Consider the following 14,969-nt stretch of genomic DNA (forward strand, 5'->3'; position numbering starts at 1 on the left):
AGCGCCACTGGAGGAGAGAAACCACAGGAGGGGCGAGGGCTCTTATGCTTGAATCCCACAGGCAACTGCTACTGTGAGAACAGGATCCTGGACTAGATGGCCCCCATTGGTCTGATCCAGCAGGCTCTTCTTACGCTCTCTCCCCACCTGCGATTCCCAGCAACTAATTCAGAGGCATTTTGAGAATTCAGGACGGGAAGGGGCTATGAGCTGGAGGAAACCTGTCCTGGACTGGGTAGTTGCGCTGCAGCAGCGGAGTCAGGCAGGTCCCGATTCCCCTCCCTCTCTGCTCTGCCCCGCACTGAAAGGTCGCCAGAGGGGGTGGGCAGCGGGAGCAGCCTCGCAGAGAGGATTAGCCCTGGTAGTCAGAGGCGCAGCGCCCCCTGTCGGAAAGGTTGTTGTAGAGACGGCTTCTGCGCCTGTTCAGAGTGCTTTTTCTTCCCTAAGCCCGGCACGCCTTCCCTTCCCAGCCCGCCGACAGGGAGGAATCCAACTGGAGCCGCATCCTCCCGCCTGGGAAAAGCTTCGCCGACCGCATTTCCGCCTGCCGGGCCGTTGTGAGGTGCCGACCTGAGGGTGGGGGCGGGCAAGGATTTGGCAAGTGAACGGGAGGGGGGTAGGAAGGAACGGAGGGCGCTCCGGGCAACAGAAAGGGGCAGAGGCGAAGGAGGAGGCGGGAGTTCCAGGGAGAGACGGAGCCTGAGACGGAGCCGTCGGGGAAGACGCAGGAAGGCGTCCGCGGGATCAGCGGGAGCACCTGCCGCCAAGCAGGACGAGAGGCAGGTGAGGGATGGGCGGGTCGTTCCTTCCAAGGACCCCTCCGAGCCGAGTGGGGGGGGGGGAAAGGGAATCAAACTGTCCAGGAACTCCGTGGAACCGGGGGCTGCCTCTTCCGCCGGCTCCCCTAAGCGATCATCCCTGATTCCACCTAAGGGATCGAGAACAGGAGGAATCCCTAGCAGAGCGGGAGGGGTCGCCGGTGAAGAGAGAAGGGGTTCCCGTGGCTCAAGTTCATGCGACTCTTGCTTATTGGAGTCCGGAACGTTCCCTCTTCCAAGAGGTCTGAAAGCTGAGCCTCCTACATCCCAAAACGAAACAAAAAAAACCCCCTCCCCTTTACTTGCGATGATTATAAGATGGCCCTGAAAATCTTCTCTCCCCCCCCCAAACCTTGAGAGAACCTTCCTAGGTTAAGAAGGGGTTAACTTCATGCCCCCCCCAAGCCAGCTGCTGCTGCTTCCCCCCTCATCTTCTGAAGCTCTCCAGCCTTCAAGTGGCAGGGGGTTCCAGTGGCAGAGCACTACAGGTTTAGACAAATCCATAGCGGTGAATGAGGCTATCCGTGGCTACCAGCCGCGGTGTCTATGCTGCGCTCAGGCTCTGTTTGTGGGCCTCCCAGAAAAGGGTGAGAACAAAATGCTGGACTAGGTTACCCCTACCCCATGTCCTTTGTCCTGATCCAGTGACCGTCAGGCTCCTCCAATGCTCTCTTGGCCGTAATTTATTTTAACTGATTTAAATACTGTACAGTAATGGCATTTTTAAATTGTCTCCTCTGGAGACCTGCATGTTGAAAAAGGTGAGGGGGAGGGTTAGTAATCTAATGGCCACACTGAGGCTGTTTTCTGGCTCAGGGTTAGCTAAACTGGGAGAATGACGACACACACACACACACACACCCAATTGGGAGCAGGGTTGCACAGTGTTGCCTAAACCTGCTCCACTCCTCTCTACCAGGGCCAGATTTGGCTGCCCACTGCCCCTCCCCAAGAATCAGAATTGTGCAAGACTGAAAGCACCCACAGTGCTGACCCCCCCTCCCACCACCATCATTTCCTTGGGTGGGGTTTAATGCCAGCTTTTCGACAAGTGCAGCTCATGTACATGGTGGAAAACGTGTGTTTGGCATGTGCACAGTGTTCTGGTGTTATATGGGAAAGTGTGTAATGTGTGAAGTGACCCTGGGAGGGGGGTGAGGGTTTGGAGCAGATCATTCTGGCTGTGGGGAGGAGGGGCAGCAGCAGCAGCCCACAGGAAGGGGTAGCTCAGTTGGTAGAGCATGAGACTCTTAATCTCAGGGTTGTGGGTTCAAAACCCATGTTAGGCAAAAAAGTTCCCTGCATGGCAGGGGGTTGGACTAGATCAGGCACGTCCAACAGGTAGATCGTGATCTACGTCTGTGGTAAATCACTAGTAAATCACTGGCTCCCCCCCAAAGAAGCTCAACAACTTTGATTCCCCTAAAAAAGTTCAACATTTTTGCCCTGAACCCCAAAGAAATGGGGCTTTCCTTCCCCCTAAAAAAAGCCCTACATCTTTGACCTGAACCCTTAAAAGGGGGATAGATCGGCACCAGTTTTTAACTCTTGGGAGTTGGCCACCCCTGGACTAGATGACCCTTCTGGTCCTTTCCAACTCTATGATTCTATATGGGAGCCGCATTGGAGGCCAGAGTCACCAAAGTGCATTGCCCTTCCCAAGTTCCAGCTAAACACCAAATCCTTTTTTAAAAAAATCATCAGGAAAGGCTCCTTTGAAGATGAACCCTAACCCTTCCCCAACCTGGTGCCCTCCAGAAGTTTGGGGCTACAATCCTCACCAGCCTCTGTGCCCTGCAGCTATGCTGCCTGGGGCTGATGGGAGACCTGGATATTTTTGCCACCCAAAATATCCAGAAGGCATCAAGTTTGGGGAAGGGTGGTTTAAGCCAAGCTGATTGCCTACAGAGGAAGCACTTCTTTATGCACTGCATAGTTAATCTTTGGAACTCCCTCCCACAGGAGGCAGGGATGACCACCGACTTGGATGGGTTTAAAAGAGGATTAAGCAAATTTATATCAAGGGCTACTAGCCATGATATCTATGCTCTGCCCCCAGAGCTGGAGGCAGCCGTGCTTCTCAAAAGCAGTTGCTGCAAACCACAGGAAGGTAGAGAGTGCTTTGGTGCTGAAGTTCCGCTTGTGGAAGTCTTATAATAGGCATCTGGTTGGCCACTTTTAGAACAAGATGTTGAACTAGACGAGCCATTGGCCTGATCCAGAAGACTCTTTTAATGTTCTTATGAAGCAGGTATCAATCAATAATATATATAAAAAAACCAGTTATTGCTAGAAATTCTCAAATAACTCCCGCCACCTTTTGCTTGAATAAGTCCCTAAGCCAAGAGCTGGAGGCATCCTCAACCGGCCTATCAAAGATCTCTGCTTATTTAAATGGTGGTTATTCCAGTTTCCAAACGAGGAGTCAAAGTTCAAGAAGCTCAGTGAGTGATCTCAGGTGGTTCAAACTATTTGTTCTTCCCAACCTGAAGGCTTTGGGCTCTGAGCCATGGGCAGCCTGAATGATGGAGGGAGGACCTTGCGCTGTCTGGGTGCCAAGAGTGTTGGACTCCCAGAGTCCAGTTTCTGCCTGTTTTAAGTGAGCAACTTTGCTGTGCTCATAAAAGTCCTTCTCTTCTGCCTTGTTGCTCAACTTCCCTGTCAAAGACCAGCTCTTGCAATCCCCAGTTTCTGCATGATAGAAACAGCACCCAAAGAGCTCTGTTTCCCCAAATGTGTCCCATTTGCCATGCTAGCCAGAAAACATCCTCGGTGATCTGCCAGGTGAAGTGCGTCCTGCTGAGCTTGATGAGAGGCCAGGTTGTTGTGGGTGGCGGGTTTTTTCCCCCAGCGTCAGGGATGCCAATCCAGTGCTCCCAGCTGACACTTGCAAGCCACACCTTAGTTTCAACAGCTGAGTGAGCAGCACAGGTGGAACAGCTGCTGGAGGGAGGGCTTCAAAAAAAACCAGGAGATGTTCACCTGTCTCCCACAGCCTTGTACTGCATCAGACCATTGGGTCCTTCTAGCTCAGTACTGTCCACACCGATGGGCAGCAGTGGTTCTCTAAGGTTTCAGGCAGGTGTCTCACCCAACCTGACCTGGGGACTGAACCTGGGACATTTTGCTTGCATTTCCCTTTAGCTCTCAGTCATACAGTCAGGTCTGCTGCAGCAACTGCCTTGAGCCCATCTAGCTTCCTTGCCTACCTGGAGCTTTTCCGGCAGTCTCTTGCTCCTCTGTTGCCCTACACTCCCATTTTGCATTTCTACTGGGGGATCTTCATGGACCCTCTGCAGTGTCAAGAAGTCGGAGCAGCAAGTACCAGCTCTGATGGCATCTGTGAGAGTGCCGTATATTCCGGCGTATAAGACAACTGGACGTACAAGACGACCCCTAATGTTTCCAGTTAAAATATAGAGTTTGGGATATACTTGCCGTATAAGAAATATGACCCAGCGTATAAGACGACCCCCAACTTTTGAGAAGATTTTCCTGGGTTCAAAAGTAGTCTTATACGCAGGAATATACAGTAGTTCAGTCCATAGAGCAAGAGACTCTTAATCTCATGCTTAATTTGCCCCACGTTGGGCAAAATATTCCTGCATTGCAGGGGGTAGGACTATCAGGGGTCAGCAAACCTTTTCAGCAGGGGGCCGGTCCACTGTCCCTCAGACCTTGTGTGAGGCCGGACTATATTTGGGGGGAGTTCAATGAACAAATTCCTATGCCCCACGAATAACCCAGAGATGCATTTTAAATACTAAAAGGACACATTCTACTCATGTAAAAACACACTGATTCCCAGACCGTCTGCGGGCCGGATTTAGAAGGTGATTGGACCGGATCTGGCCCCCAGGCCTTAGTTTGCCTACCCCTGGACTAGATCAGTGGTGTCCAAACTTTTTTCAAAGAGGGCCAGATTTGATGAAGTAAAGGGCCATGAGGGCCAACCAAAGTTGTTAACCTTTTTTGTGCTTTTTTTTAGGGTTGAAGTTGTCGAGGTTTTTTTGGATTTTACACCAGGAAATAAACTGCTACAGGGGCCAAATTAAACTGACCTGTGGGCCAGATTAGCCCCCCCCAAAAAAATGGATTTTGGACATGCCTGGACTAGATGAAGCTTGTGGTCCCTTCCAACTCTACAATTCTGTGATTCTATGTAGATTCAAGCATTTGTTTTCATCCCCCTGCCCCATGAGATGCTTCTTACCTGTACTGAGAAAGACTGCAGTACAGTCTTAACCCAATTTTTAAATTCTGTGTGCATCCTTTCAAACTTTGAGATCTGCAAATGTTGAGAGGAGATTCTGAGGGATGAGTTTTAAACCTGCTGCACTTCCAAGGCAATTGTGCCTCCTGTCTCTGCATAGTGTAAGCTAAAAACACAGAAAACTGCTAAACAATTTATTTTAAAGACATCTTTCTGCCTTAAAAGCCTGAGAAGAGTCTTGTGGCACCTTAAAGGCTAACAAATTAACAAGGGTGGGAGCTTTTGTGGAGTACAGGCCACTGCGTCAGGTGTATTAAATCACAGATTGAGTTGCAGGTATGTAGTCACATAGGTGGGGGGGTTTGGAGGGAAGGGGCATTGTAAACAGCGAAGTCAGAAGTAAATGAATGCAGAAAGGGACAGGCGGTGATCATGACATTTTGAACAATGGTCATTTATAATCTGCCTCTTCCCCTTTTGCAGGAGACAAAGGGGACACCCCCTTTTGCACACGTGTAACCCAAGGCTTGTTCTGCTCCCGAAAACAGCCATCGCTGCCAACACCCGAGAAATTCTGCTGGAAGAAGGGGCTGTTGGTTGAAGCTCCCTTAGGTCTGCCTGGGACTTGAGTGGGTCTTGGAAGGCACTTGCCTCCCATTGGCGAATGGAGGACAGCGCCCTCTGCCCATTTCACTCCCCCTGTGGCATCTTTTGAGCCAACACCATCCTACATCACTATGGATCTACCAGCAATTACTGGAGAAGACAGAAGCTCACCAGGTAAGACACAGGGAGGCTGCGCCTAGAAAGATCAGCTGGGTGGTTTGAAGACAGGCTCGATGCAATCGTATCCTGCATGGCGAAATGGGTGGTGGTGAAAAACCGGGACAGGTCCTAACATCTCTCTGATCCATTTCCCCTCTGGCAGTTATGCCTTCCAGGCTCCCTCCTTGCATGGAGTGATCCTGGATACAAGACTCCCACCAGTGGGGTGTAGAAGCAAATTAGGAACATAGGAAGCTGCTGTACTGTCAGACCATTGTTCTAGCTCAGTATTGCCCACACTGACTGGCAGCAGCACTCCAGTATTTCAGGCAGGAGTCTCTCCCAACTCTACCAGGAGATGCCATCAGGAATTGAACCTGGGACCTTCTGCTTGCAAGGCAGATAACTCTGCCACTGAGGTGAGGGTGTGCTACAGCACAGGTTCCCTTCTAAACCCACCCAACAAAAATGTGCTTTTGGCCTGGGCAGATACAGTGGCTTGAATGCCCAGTTCTTTCTTCCCTTCCACTTTGCTTAACTTCCAGCCTGTGGAAGAGATCTGGTGGACTCAAAAGCTTGCTCAGTTATTCTGCAGCATTTCTGTCGGTCCTGAGAAAGCGGCTTTGGGATTTTCTCAAAATAGAAGCTACACTTGAACCCTTGGCCATGCATGCTGATGGAATTGATTCCCCCTGTCCCTGCTTAGCTTCTGTGGGTGGGGGCCTCTCTCTGAGAACAGCCTCTGACTTATTTGGCATGCAGAGGATTGGCTGTGATCTGGGAGAAGATGTGGTTGTCCCTGCCATGGAATCAATGGTGAGGCTTTGGCCCTGCTCCACTCCACTGCTGGATCTTGCTCTTCCTTCCTGTCCGTTCACCTTGAGGAGGTCTCCTGGGGAGGGAGGGAGGGAGGTGGGCCCTTTGCCACCTGAGGGCCTGCAAGAATGAGGCATCTTCCTGGTCTGTCAGCCCCCCCCCCAGCTCCTTGGCTGCTGATATCTGCCAAGGACTAAAAAAATGCCAGTCCCAGCTCTGCCAAAGGAGCAAATCAGGCCTGGGATGGTCTTACAGCAGTGCTGTAGACCCAACCGAATGGGCTTCCTTCCAGCGGCAGAGCATATGCCCGTGCTCCCCAGGGTGGGCGTGCTCCCAGGGGGGGGGGCATGGCGTGGAGGCTGCCCTCCCAGGCGCAGGATAGCCGCTCGGGTGTCTCGAGCAGCGTGCATGCCCAGCAGCTGGAGGCGGAGCGAGCAGCCCACGTGGATGGAGCGAGCCATCCATGGCGGACATTCAGCGCACTGCCCGCCCTGACTCCCAAGCCTCCCCCCAAGCTGTCAAAACAAAGGGGGAAGGGGGGAATGCTGCCGGCAAAGCGGCACAGCTACCCCACTTACCCCAACGGCTCGGGGTAGACTTGGGAGTCGCGAGCGGGCAGCACACCAAATGTCACCCCCCTCAGTGAGGGCACCTGGGGCGGTTGGCCTCCCCCCTTCCTACGCCCCTGCTTCCTTCTCCTCCAGTCATCTCTCTTTCCACATCAAGGAGATGGGTGAGGCGGAACTTGTCCTCCATAATTTTTCCACTTCTGGCTTTTGAAAATGTGTAGTGCCTCTATGCAAGTCTTCCTAGATTGGACGAGAGCTGTAGCCACACACACACACACACACACACACACACACACACACACTGCTGTTTGTACAAAGAAAGAAGCATAAAGATTCGTCCTGCTAGGTCAGAGTTAGCCAAACACATGCAACGACAGCTGACTTCGCAGGTACTCCCCACAAAAGCAAAACTGCGGCCAATTGTAGCACAGATTCTGCGTGCCCGGCAAATGTTTCCTTTGCCTGGTCACAGCACATTGCTTCTGGCTTCCGCCGCTGGCTCCCTGCCACTCAGCCAGTCTGCCAGGCTGGAGATTGCAAATGCCTCCTGATCGGACACCGTGCGCTGTCTGCAGACACCCGTTCCACTCCCTGGGCCTGCAGTGTCCATGACCAGGGTGGAGACACCTTTGTTCCCAGCCTCAGGGAGCAGCAGGTCTTAGCCCGGTTTGACTTTGATGCAGTCCCTGAGATGACAGTATGATTGGAAGCTGCTGCCTTCTACTGAGCTGGACCTTTGGTCCAAACTGTGGTCCTCCAGATGTTTTGGCCTACAACTCCTATGATCCCTAGCTAACAGGACCAGTGGTCGGGGAAGATGGGAATTGTAGTCCAAAACATCTGGAGGGCCGAAGTCTGGGGATGCCTGCTCTACACTGAGGGCTCATCCAGACTTTCTTTTGTGCTGCGTTTCTAGGTCCGGGCCCATGCTTTAAAGGCTCCATCTCCAAGCACTTCCCCCCTGTTGCTTTCTCCGTGAAAACGTGCTCTTTACAGCTGAAAATAAATCCACATAAATCCCAAATTGCTGTTCAGTGTTACAGCCTGTTTGCATGGGGGAAATGTCATGGCACCCCCCCAAAAAAATGCTCAGACATGAACTCCCAATGTGGTCCTGTGCCTAGAAATGAAATTGGGGCAGGGGATGAATAGAAAGCATGGGGAAGAAAGTAAGTGTGGATTTCATTTCACTTTTAATTTGTATCCCACCTTTCTATATGGTGGTACCTTGGTTCTCAAACGCCTTGGTAGTCAAACAACTTGGAACCCAAACACTGCAAACCCGGAAGTAATTTCCGTTTTGCGAACTTTTTTCGGAAGCTGAATATGCTTTGTTTTGAGTGTTATGCTGAGGTCTGTCTGTTTTTGCTATTTATTTTGTGTTTTTGTTTTTGCGGCTTTTTGTTTTTGCGACTGTGTGGAACCCAGTTCAGCTACTGATTGATTGATTGATTGATTGTGTGCCTGCAGTACATTGTTTATTCCTTTCATTTTATGGATCAATTGTCTCGTTAGATAGTAAAATTCATGATAAATTGCTGTTTTGGGGTTTGTTTTTAAAAGTCTAGACAGGATTGATCCATTTTGCATTACTTTCTATGGGAAAGCACGCTTTGGTTTTGGAACGCTTTGGTTTTGGAAAGGACTTCCGGAACGGATTAAGTTTGAGAACCAAGCCACCACTTACTATAAACAAGGTAAAGAAACAACAAAATAGACAGCAAAGATCACACGCCTTATAACAATCAGATCCAATATAAAAAAGTTGCAGTAACTTTAAAATAAACAACTTATATCCAATAAAGCAATATTCAGCAATCGATTGGAATTATCGGATGGGCCCTGACAATGGCAGCTCTCCAGAGTTTCAGGCAGGGGGACTCTCTCTCCCAGCCCCACCTGGAGGTGCCACTGGGGATAGAACCTGGGCCCTTCTGCATGCAAGGCAGATGCTCTGCCACTGAGCTATGGCCCTCCCCCTTTGCCTCATGCTTCTTCACGAGCCAGCTTGCATTTTCTGCACATGCCGCCACCAGGTTTTGCAATGTGTGCATTCATGTTTGGGAAAATCAAAGGCACCCAGGAAGTGTACTGGTGCTTTGCCAAAGGTAATGTGGGCTCCTGGCCACCTCTCGTTAGCTGCATAGCATCCCCATTTGCCCGCTGGGGAGATGAGTGACTCAGCCGGGAACAAACACCCCCGCCCAGAGCGCCTGGCATGGCACCGTTTGCCTAGCAGAGTCTGAGTGTGTTTGCTTCATTCTTCTCTAATGGGGTTTGCGTACAGAAGAAGAAGAAGAAGATGGCCCCTGGGGGAGGGGAGGAATCTCCATCTGGCTCTATGAAACAGCAATTTGGGGCAGGGCAGTGAGAGATGAGCATCTGCAGGAGACCAGGGCGGGATTCCAACTCCTGATTGTTTAGCAACAAAGATGGTCAGCAATATGGGGGAAAACAAGACCTCTGAGGAATAGGTGAAGAATTGGGTGTTTTTATCTGGGAGTTACCTGGCCTTTTCGGCAGTGGTTTCCCATTTGTAGAGTGCTTTCCCCAGCAAGGCTCGCCTGATGCCTTCATTACATATCTTTAGGTGCCTGGCAAAAACTTTCCTCCTCTCCCAGGTAGGGTTGCCAGACTCAATAGTGGACAGGACTTCTGTGCCTTTAATTGCCCTGCTCTCTTTTGAGTCTGGAAACCTTAAAGAGAAACCAGCAGACCCTTTGCTTGGAAATTAAACAAAGGGTCTGCTTGTTTCTCTTTAAGGTTTCCAGACTCAAAAGAGAGCAGGGCAATTAAAGGCACAGAAGTCCTGTCCACTATTGAGTCTGGCAACCCTACTCCCAGGCCTTTGACTAATTAAACAGGCTATAAGGCCTTTTAAACTGGAGAGGAGGTTCATTTTTGTTCATTACTATGTATTTTTCTGTTTTTACATTGTAAACCACCCTGTGATCCTTGGATGAAGGCGGATAGATAGATAGATAGATAGATAGATAGATAGATAGATAGATAGATAGATAGATAGATAGATGATAGATAGATAGATAGATAGATCTGAGAAGATTATCAGTCCCCACCTGGAATCTTGTGTCCAGTTCTGGGCACCATAGTTGAAGAAAGATGGAAGGTGGAAGGTGTTCAGAGAGAGGCCAAGTTAATCAAGGGCCTGGAAATCAGCATTCAAAATTCACCAGGTGTCAGGCACATTTTTTACCTGTGCTACTGGCCACTTGCAACCAAGTGAAAATGCCTGAATGCCAGGATGGTGCCTGACATCTCCACCATCTGGAGGTGCATTCCTGGGGATCCGGGGATCTTGACGTCCTGTAGAGTTCTATCCATTATATTTTAATTTCAGGAGCCAAAAAAGTCTTATTGAAAAATATAACTTTCGAGCCACCTGGCCCCAAAATGGCAACAAGGCATTCTGTTTTTGCAAATGTAACCCTGGTTTAAAGAGCCATTTGGTGGCCTAGTTTATATATCTGAGTTTCTAACACTGCTGGAAACCAAGGCCGTTGAGAGAGTTTATCCTGGAGAAGAGACTGAGGGTTGATTTGACAGTCATCATCAAAAATCCACACAAGCTTCTTTTCTGCTGCTGCAGAGGGTAGGATCAAGCCAATGGATTCAAATTACAGGAAAGGAGATTCCGACTAAACATTAGGAAGAACTTTAATATCCAAGACCTTATTGCCTCCTGGCCTAACATATCAGAAATGGACAAGAATGAGACCCTGTAAGAATGAAAGTCCCCACAGCTGCTTCTCTCCACGAGGTCTTCTGTGCCCCATCAAAGGGAACATAGGAAGCTGACTTGCCTTGAGTTAGGCCCATGGTACATCTAGCACAGTATTGCCAACACTGACTGGCAGCGACTCTCCAGTGTGTCTGACAGAGGACATTCCTAGCTCCACCTGGAGATATCGGGGATTCAACCTGGGATTTTTTTGTGTGTTAAAAGCAATACTCTACTTCCACTGAGCTATGGTTCTTTCATTTAAAAACAACACAAGGTTCCAGTCCTCATTGTTCCAAATCAAGCATAGGCAACCTTGGCCTTCCAGATGTTTTGGAACTACAACTCCCATGATCCCTGACCACTGGCCCTGTTAGCTAGGGATCATGGGAGTTGTAGTTCCAAAACATCTGGAGAGCCAAGGTTGCCTATGCCTGTTCTAAATAAAGGGCTGATTTAAACCAGGACATAGGAAACTGAGTGAGACCACTGGTCCATCTAACTCCATATTATCACTTGGGAAGATAGGCGAACTAATGCAAGTGCAATGGAAGAAGCAAAGACCACCAGTTTTGAAGTAATGATTCTTCAACATCAACTTCATTGGACTGGTCATGTGCGGATGCCCGATTATCATCTTCCAAAGCAACTACTCTATTCCGAATTTAAAAATGGAAAGCGTAATGTTGGTGGTCAACAAATTAGGTTTAAAGACTCTTTCAAGGCAAATCTTTAAAAAATGTAGTATAAACATCAACAACTGGGAAACACTGGCCTGTGAGTGCTCCAATTGGGGAGCAGCCTTTACCAAAGGTGTCATGGGCTTTGGGGACGCTCAAACTCATGACGAAAGGGAGAAACACACTAAGAGGAAGGCACGCTTGGCAATCCCTCACCATGACCCAGCTCCTGCCTGGAAACCTGTCCCCACTGTGGAAGGATGTGTGGATCCAGAATTGGCCTCCACAGTCACTTACAGACTCACTGTTAAAACCGTGTTCATGGAAGACAATCTTACCTGGCTTCAAGTGATAGAAGAAGAAGAAGAAGAAGAAGAAGAAGAAGAAGAAGAAGAAGAAGAAGAAGAAGAAGAAGAAGAAGAAGAAGAAGAAGAAATCTCCAGGGTTTCTGACAAGGGACATTCCCATCCCTACCTGAGATGCCATTGAGGACAGAACCTGGGACCTTCTGCATGCAAAGCAGGTGCCCTGCCCCTGAGCCCTGCTGGCCTTGCTCAGATTAGCTCTGGCTTCATCTCTTAGGGCTTACCCACACTTCCCTTTCCTCTGTACTTTCCAGCCATGGTCTGCACTTTTAAGCTCTATGTCTGAGTGTTCCCCTCCCCCCACCCTTTGGCTTTCTCTGCAAAAACCCACTCTTTAAATCAGAGCAAGTGGCAATCCAATTCAGCTTTAAAGAGTGTGTTTCTGCAGGGAAAGCTCTCTGGAGCAAAAATGAAAAAGGGCGCTTAAAAGCGCAGGCCTGTGCCTGGAAAGAACAGGGCAAAAGGTCAGTGTGGATGAGCCCTTACACCTTACAAACCGTTGTCTAAGCACTTGCTGGGTTTCTCTCTTCTGTGTCGTTTCGACATTCCACCTTGGGATCAACCGATTCAGAAATATGCATCCTTGGCGTGCTAGAGGAGTACAAGGCGTGCCTTCTAGGACTCGCGAGGCCAATGCAAACTCCGCCACAGCCCTCCATCGGCAGAACAAAATGTACCGATGGTATCTTAAAGGCGAAAGTATTTGAAAAACATAACCTCTGGTCCTGCCCCTGCCAGGCGGCTCTTGCCTGGGAGGAATCTTCCTCCTTCAGCCTCCAGGAAAGCAGAGGCATGCTGGGGGGTGGGGGCAGCTATGTTCCTTGCTTCCACTGGGCAGGAGGGAGGGTCTCTAGAGGCTATGAAAGCTGTACACCTAACAAGTCACAGAAGATTGGAAGGTGCCCCAAAGGGGGCTCGGAGTCACTTGTGTCCTCCTGCAGCTTCTGAGACCTGTCACCAAACACGGGTGAAAGTAGTTTGGGGGGAGGATAAGTGGAGGGGGTGGGGGACCCAGTCTAGCTCTTTTTCCGTACCCTCACCATTTCTCCAATGAAAATAGGGACATCCTAAGGAAAAGCGGGACATTCCAGGATCAAATCAGGAGCTGGGACGGCTTCTCTAAATCAGGGATATCCCTGGAAAATAGGGACATTTGCAGGGTCTGTTCTTCTTTCCTCCCCATAACTCCACCATGTCTGCTTTGTGCCTGAGACCAGTTCCGGGTGACCTATTTACTGACCATTGATCTTGTTTCATTGACACAAAGTTGGCTGTTTATCGAGCATTCATTTGTAGGGAGGTTGCTTTTGAGTTGCCCATCGGGGCATGATCTGTTTGGCCACTGTGAGAACAGGATGCTGTGCTAGATGGTGGCCTGATCCAGCAGAACTCTTCTTCTGTTCTTTACATGATGTCAAGCAGTTGTTAACCTACACTTTCCATTCCCTTTCCCCCTCGCCTCCCTTGCTGCAAAAAGATTTGGGATTTGGGGATTGCGCGAGAAGTGTTGCTCTGGCTTATGCCACCCTAACTCCCTGGCTCTTCATTGTGAAGGCTAAAACGGCGGGCAGTGCCACCACTTCACAGTGAATTGGTTTTCTGTGGCAGCCAGGCCTTGGCAGGCCATAGTCTGCTCCCCTGTACAGATGATGGGGAAAGAGCTTTGCCCACCTGTATGGGTTGGCATAGATGGAGAAAGGAGTGGCAGGAATATCTCCTGGTTTGCAGAGAGCAAATATGAATCATTCTGGCAAAATCTAAAGCCAGGGTTGAGCAAAACATTTGGTGTCTTGAGTGGAAGAGCCACATGGCACTTGACTTCTTTCTCAATGACTCCAGCAGGGGGCCCGATCCACCAGGCCCGGCACCATTGTCCGGTTCCTGTTCATTTCAATGAGGTTTAGGGAGAAAAAAATTCCTGGTAGATTTTTCATGCCCGTCCTGCTCCGGTTCAGACCCATCTCCATCCCTGTCAAGGACCATTTGTTTATTTAGTTTTTATATATATACTGCATTGTACTTCAAATGAGATTCTAAGTGGTTTCTATCATAAAATCAATACCAAAATAGTCAATTAAAATCCCGCATTTTAAATGTACAGAACAATTAGATATGATGCTCTTACAATGTAATCATGAATATCAACTATCTCAGACCCTATGATCAGCCAGTGAGGTCTTGTTGGTGGTACTGCCACTGGGGGCTGCCCAGTTGGTGTTAACCCATGACAGGGACTTTTCAGCGGTGGCTCCCTGTTCAATAGAATGCCCTCCCTCATTATTGACTTTCAGAAGGAATATGAAAGTATTCCTGTTTACCTAGGCATCTGATGGTGGAAGGACACTGTTCCTGGCAACCCTGAAATCTCTGAACATTTAAAACTGATTTTAAAATGTTTTAAGTGTAACAGCTTTAGAATGTGATTTTTTTTTTGAATATTTTTAACTGCTCTTGGAATGCTTTTTAAAAAATGTTTTGTTGTGGGTATGATCCTGCCAGGGTTTGAAATTAGCAGGGCGCCAGGTGCATTTCGCACCCAAAGGATTCTCCATTTGCGAGCACCTCAAAAAGCCTGGGTGCCATTTTTTTGCGCCTGGCTGACACTCAAGGATTACTGAAATTATGTGCTGTGAAGACTCGAAGTGTATGTTAAGGATAGACAATATGTTAAGGAGTTTAATAATAAAGAGTAGAGTGTTTTGAAAAAGTATGGTCCCAATATTTTTATTGTAAACACCAAATTAAACATGTATTAACAATTTCTGTTAAAAATGTGATATTAGCAATGTGTCACTTATGTGAATTGCATATTAGTTCATGCTTATGAAAATAATAAATTAAAGAGTGTTGCCTTCCCCCCCCCCATGGCAACTAGACATTCTGTTTTGGTGCCCAGGTCCCAGGAGCCATTTGGCTCCTAGATTTTCTATCCCAGTTTCTAACACTAGTTTCCACCCTGGTCTCCTCCAGGAGGAAGGGCAGATATTACAGAGTAAAATACATA

At 48.9% G+C, this 14,969-nt stretch overlaps 1 protein-coding gene across 2 annotated transcripts in view; it reads left to right on the forward strand.

Moving 5' to 3' along the window:
• The first annotated feature begins 352 nt into the window (after positions 1-352).
• SCNN1B (sodium channel epithelial 1 subunit beta) overlaps positions 353-14,969 on the forward strand; it is a 38,157-nt gene continuing 23,540 nt past the window's right edge. The window contains exons 1-2 of one of the 2 annotated variants that reach the window (XM_035130744.2): positions 353-562; positions 5,515-5,811. In XM_035130744.2, the coding sequence (XP_034986635.2) occupies positions 5,769-5,811 (43 nt within the window). In that variant the 5' untranslated portion in view covers positions 353-562; positions 5,515-5,768. The other variant, XM_035130743.2, reaches the window with a different exon arrangement.

This window comes from Zootoca vivipara, chromosome 14 (genome assembly GCF_963506605.1).
Source record: "Zootoca vivipara chromosome 14, rZooViv1.1, whole genome shotgun sequence".
Taxonomy (NCBI): Eukaryota; Metazoa; Chordata; class Lepidosauria; order Squamata; family Lacertidae; genus Zootoca; species Zootoca vivipara.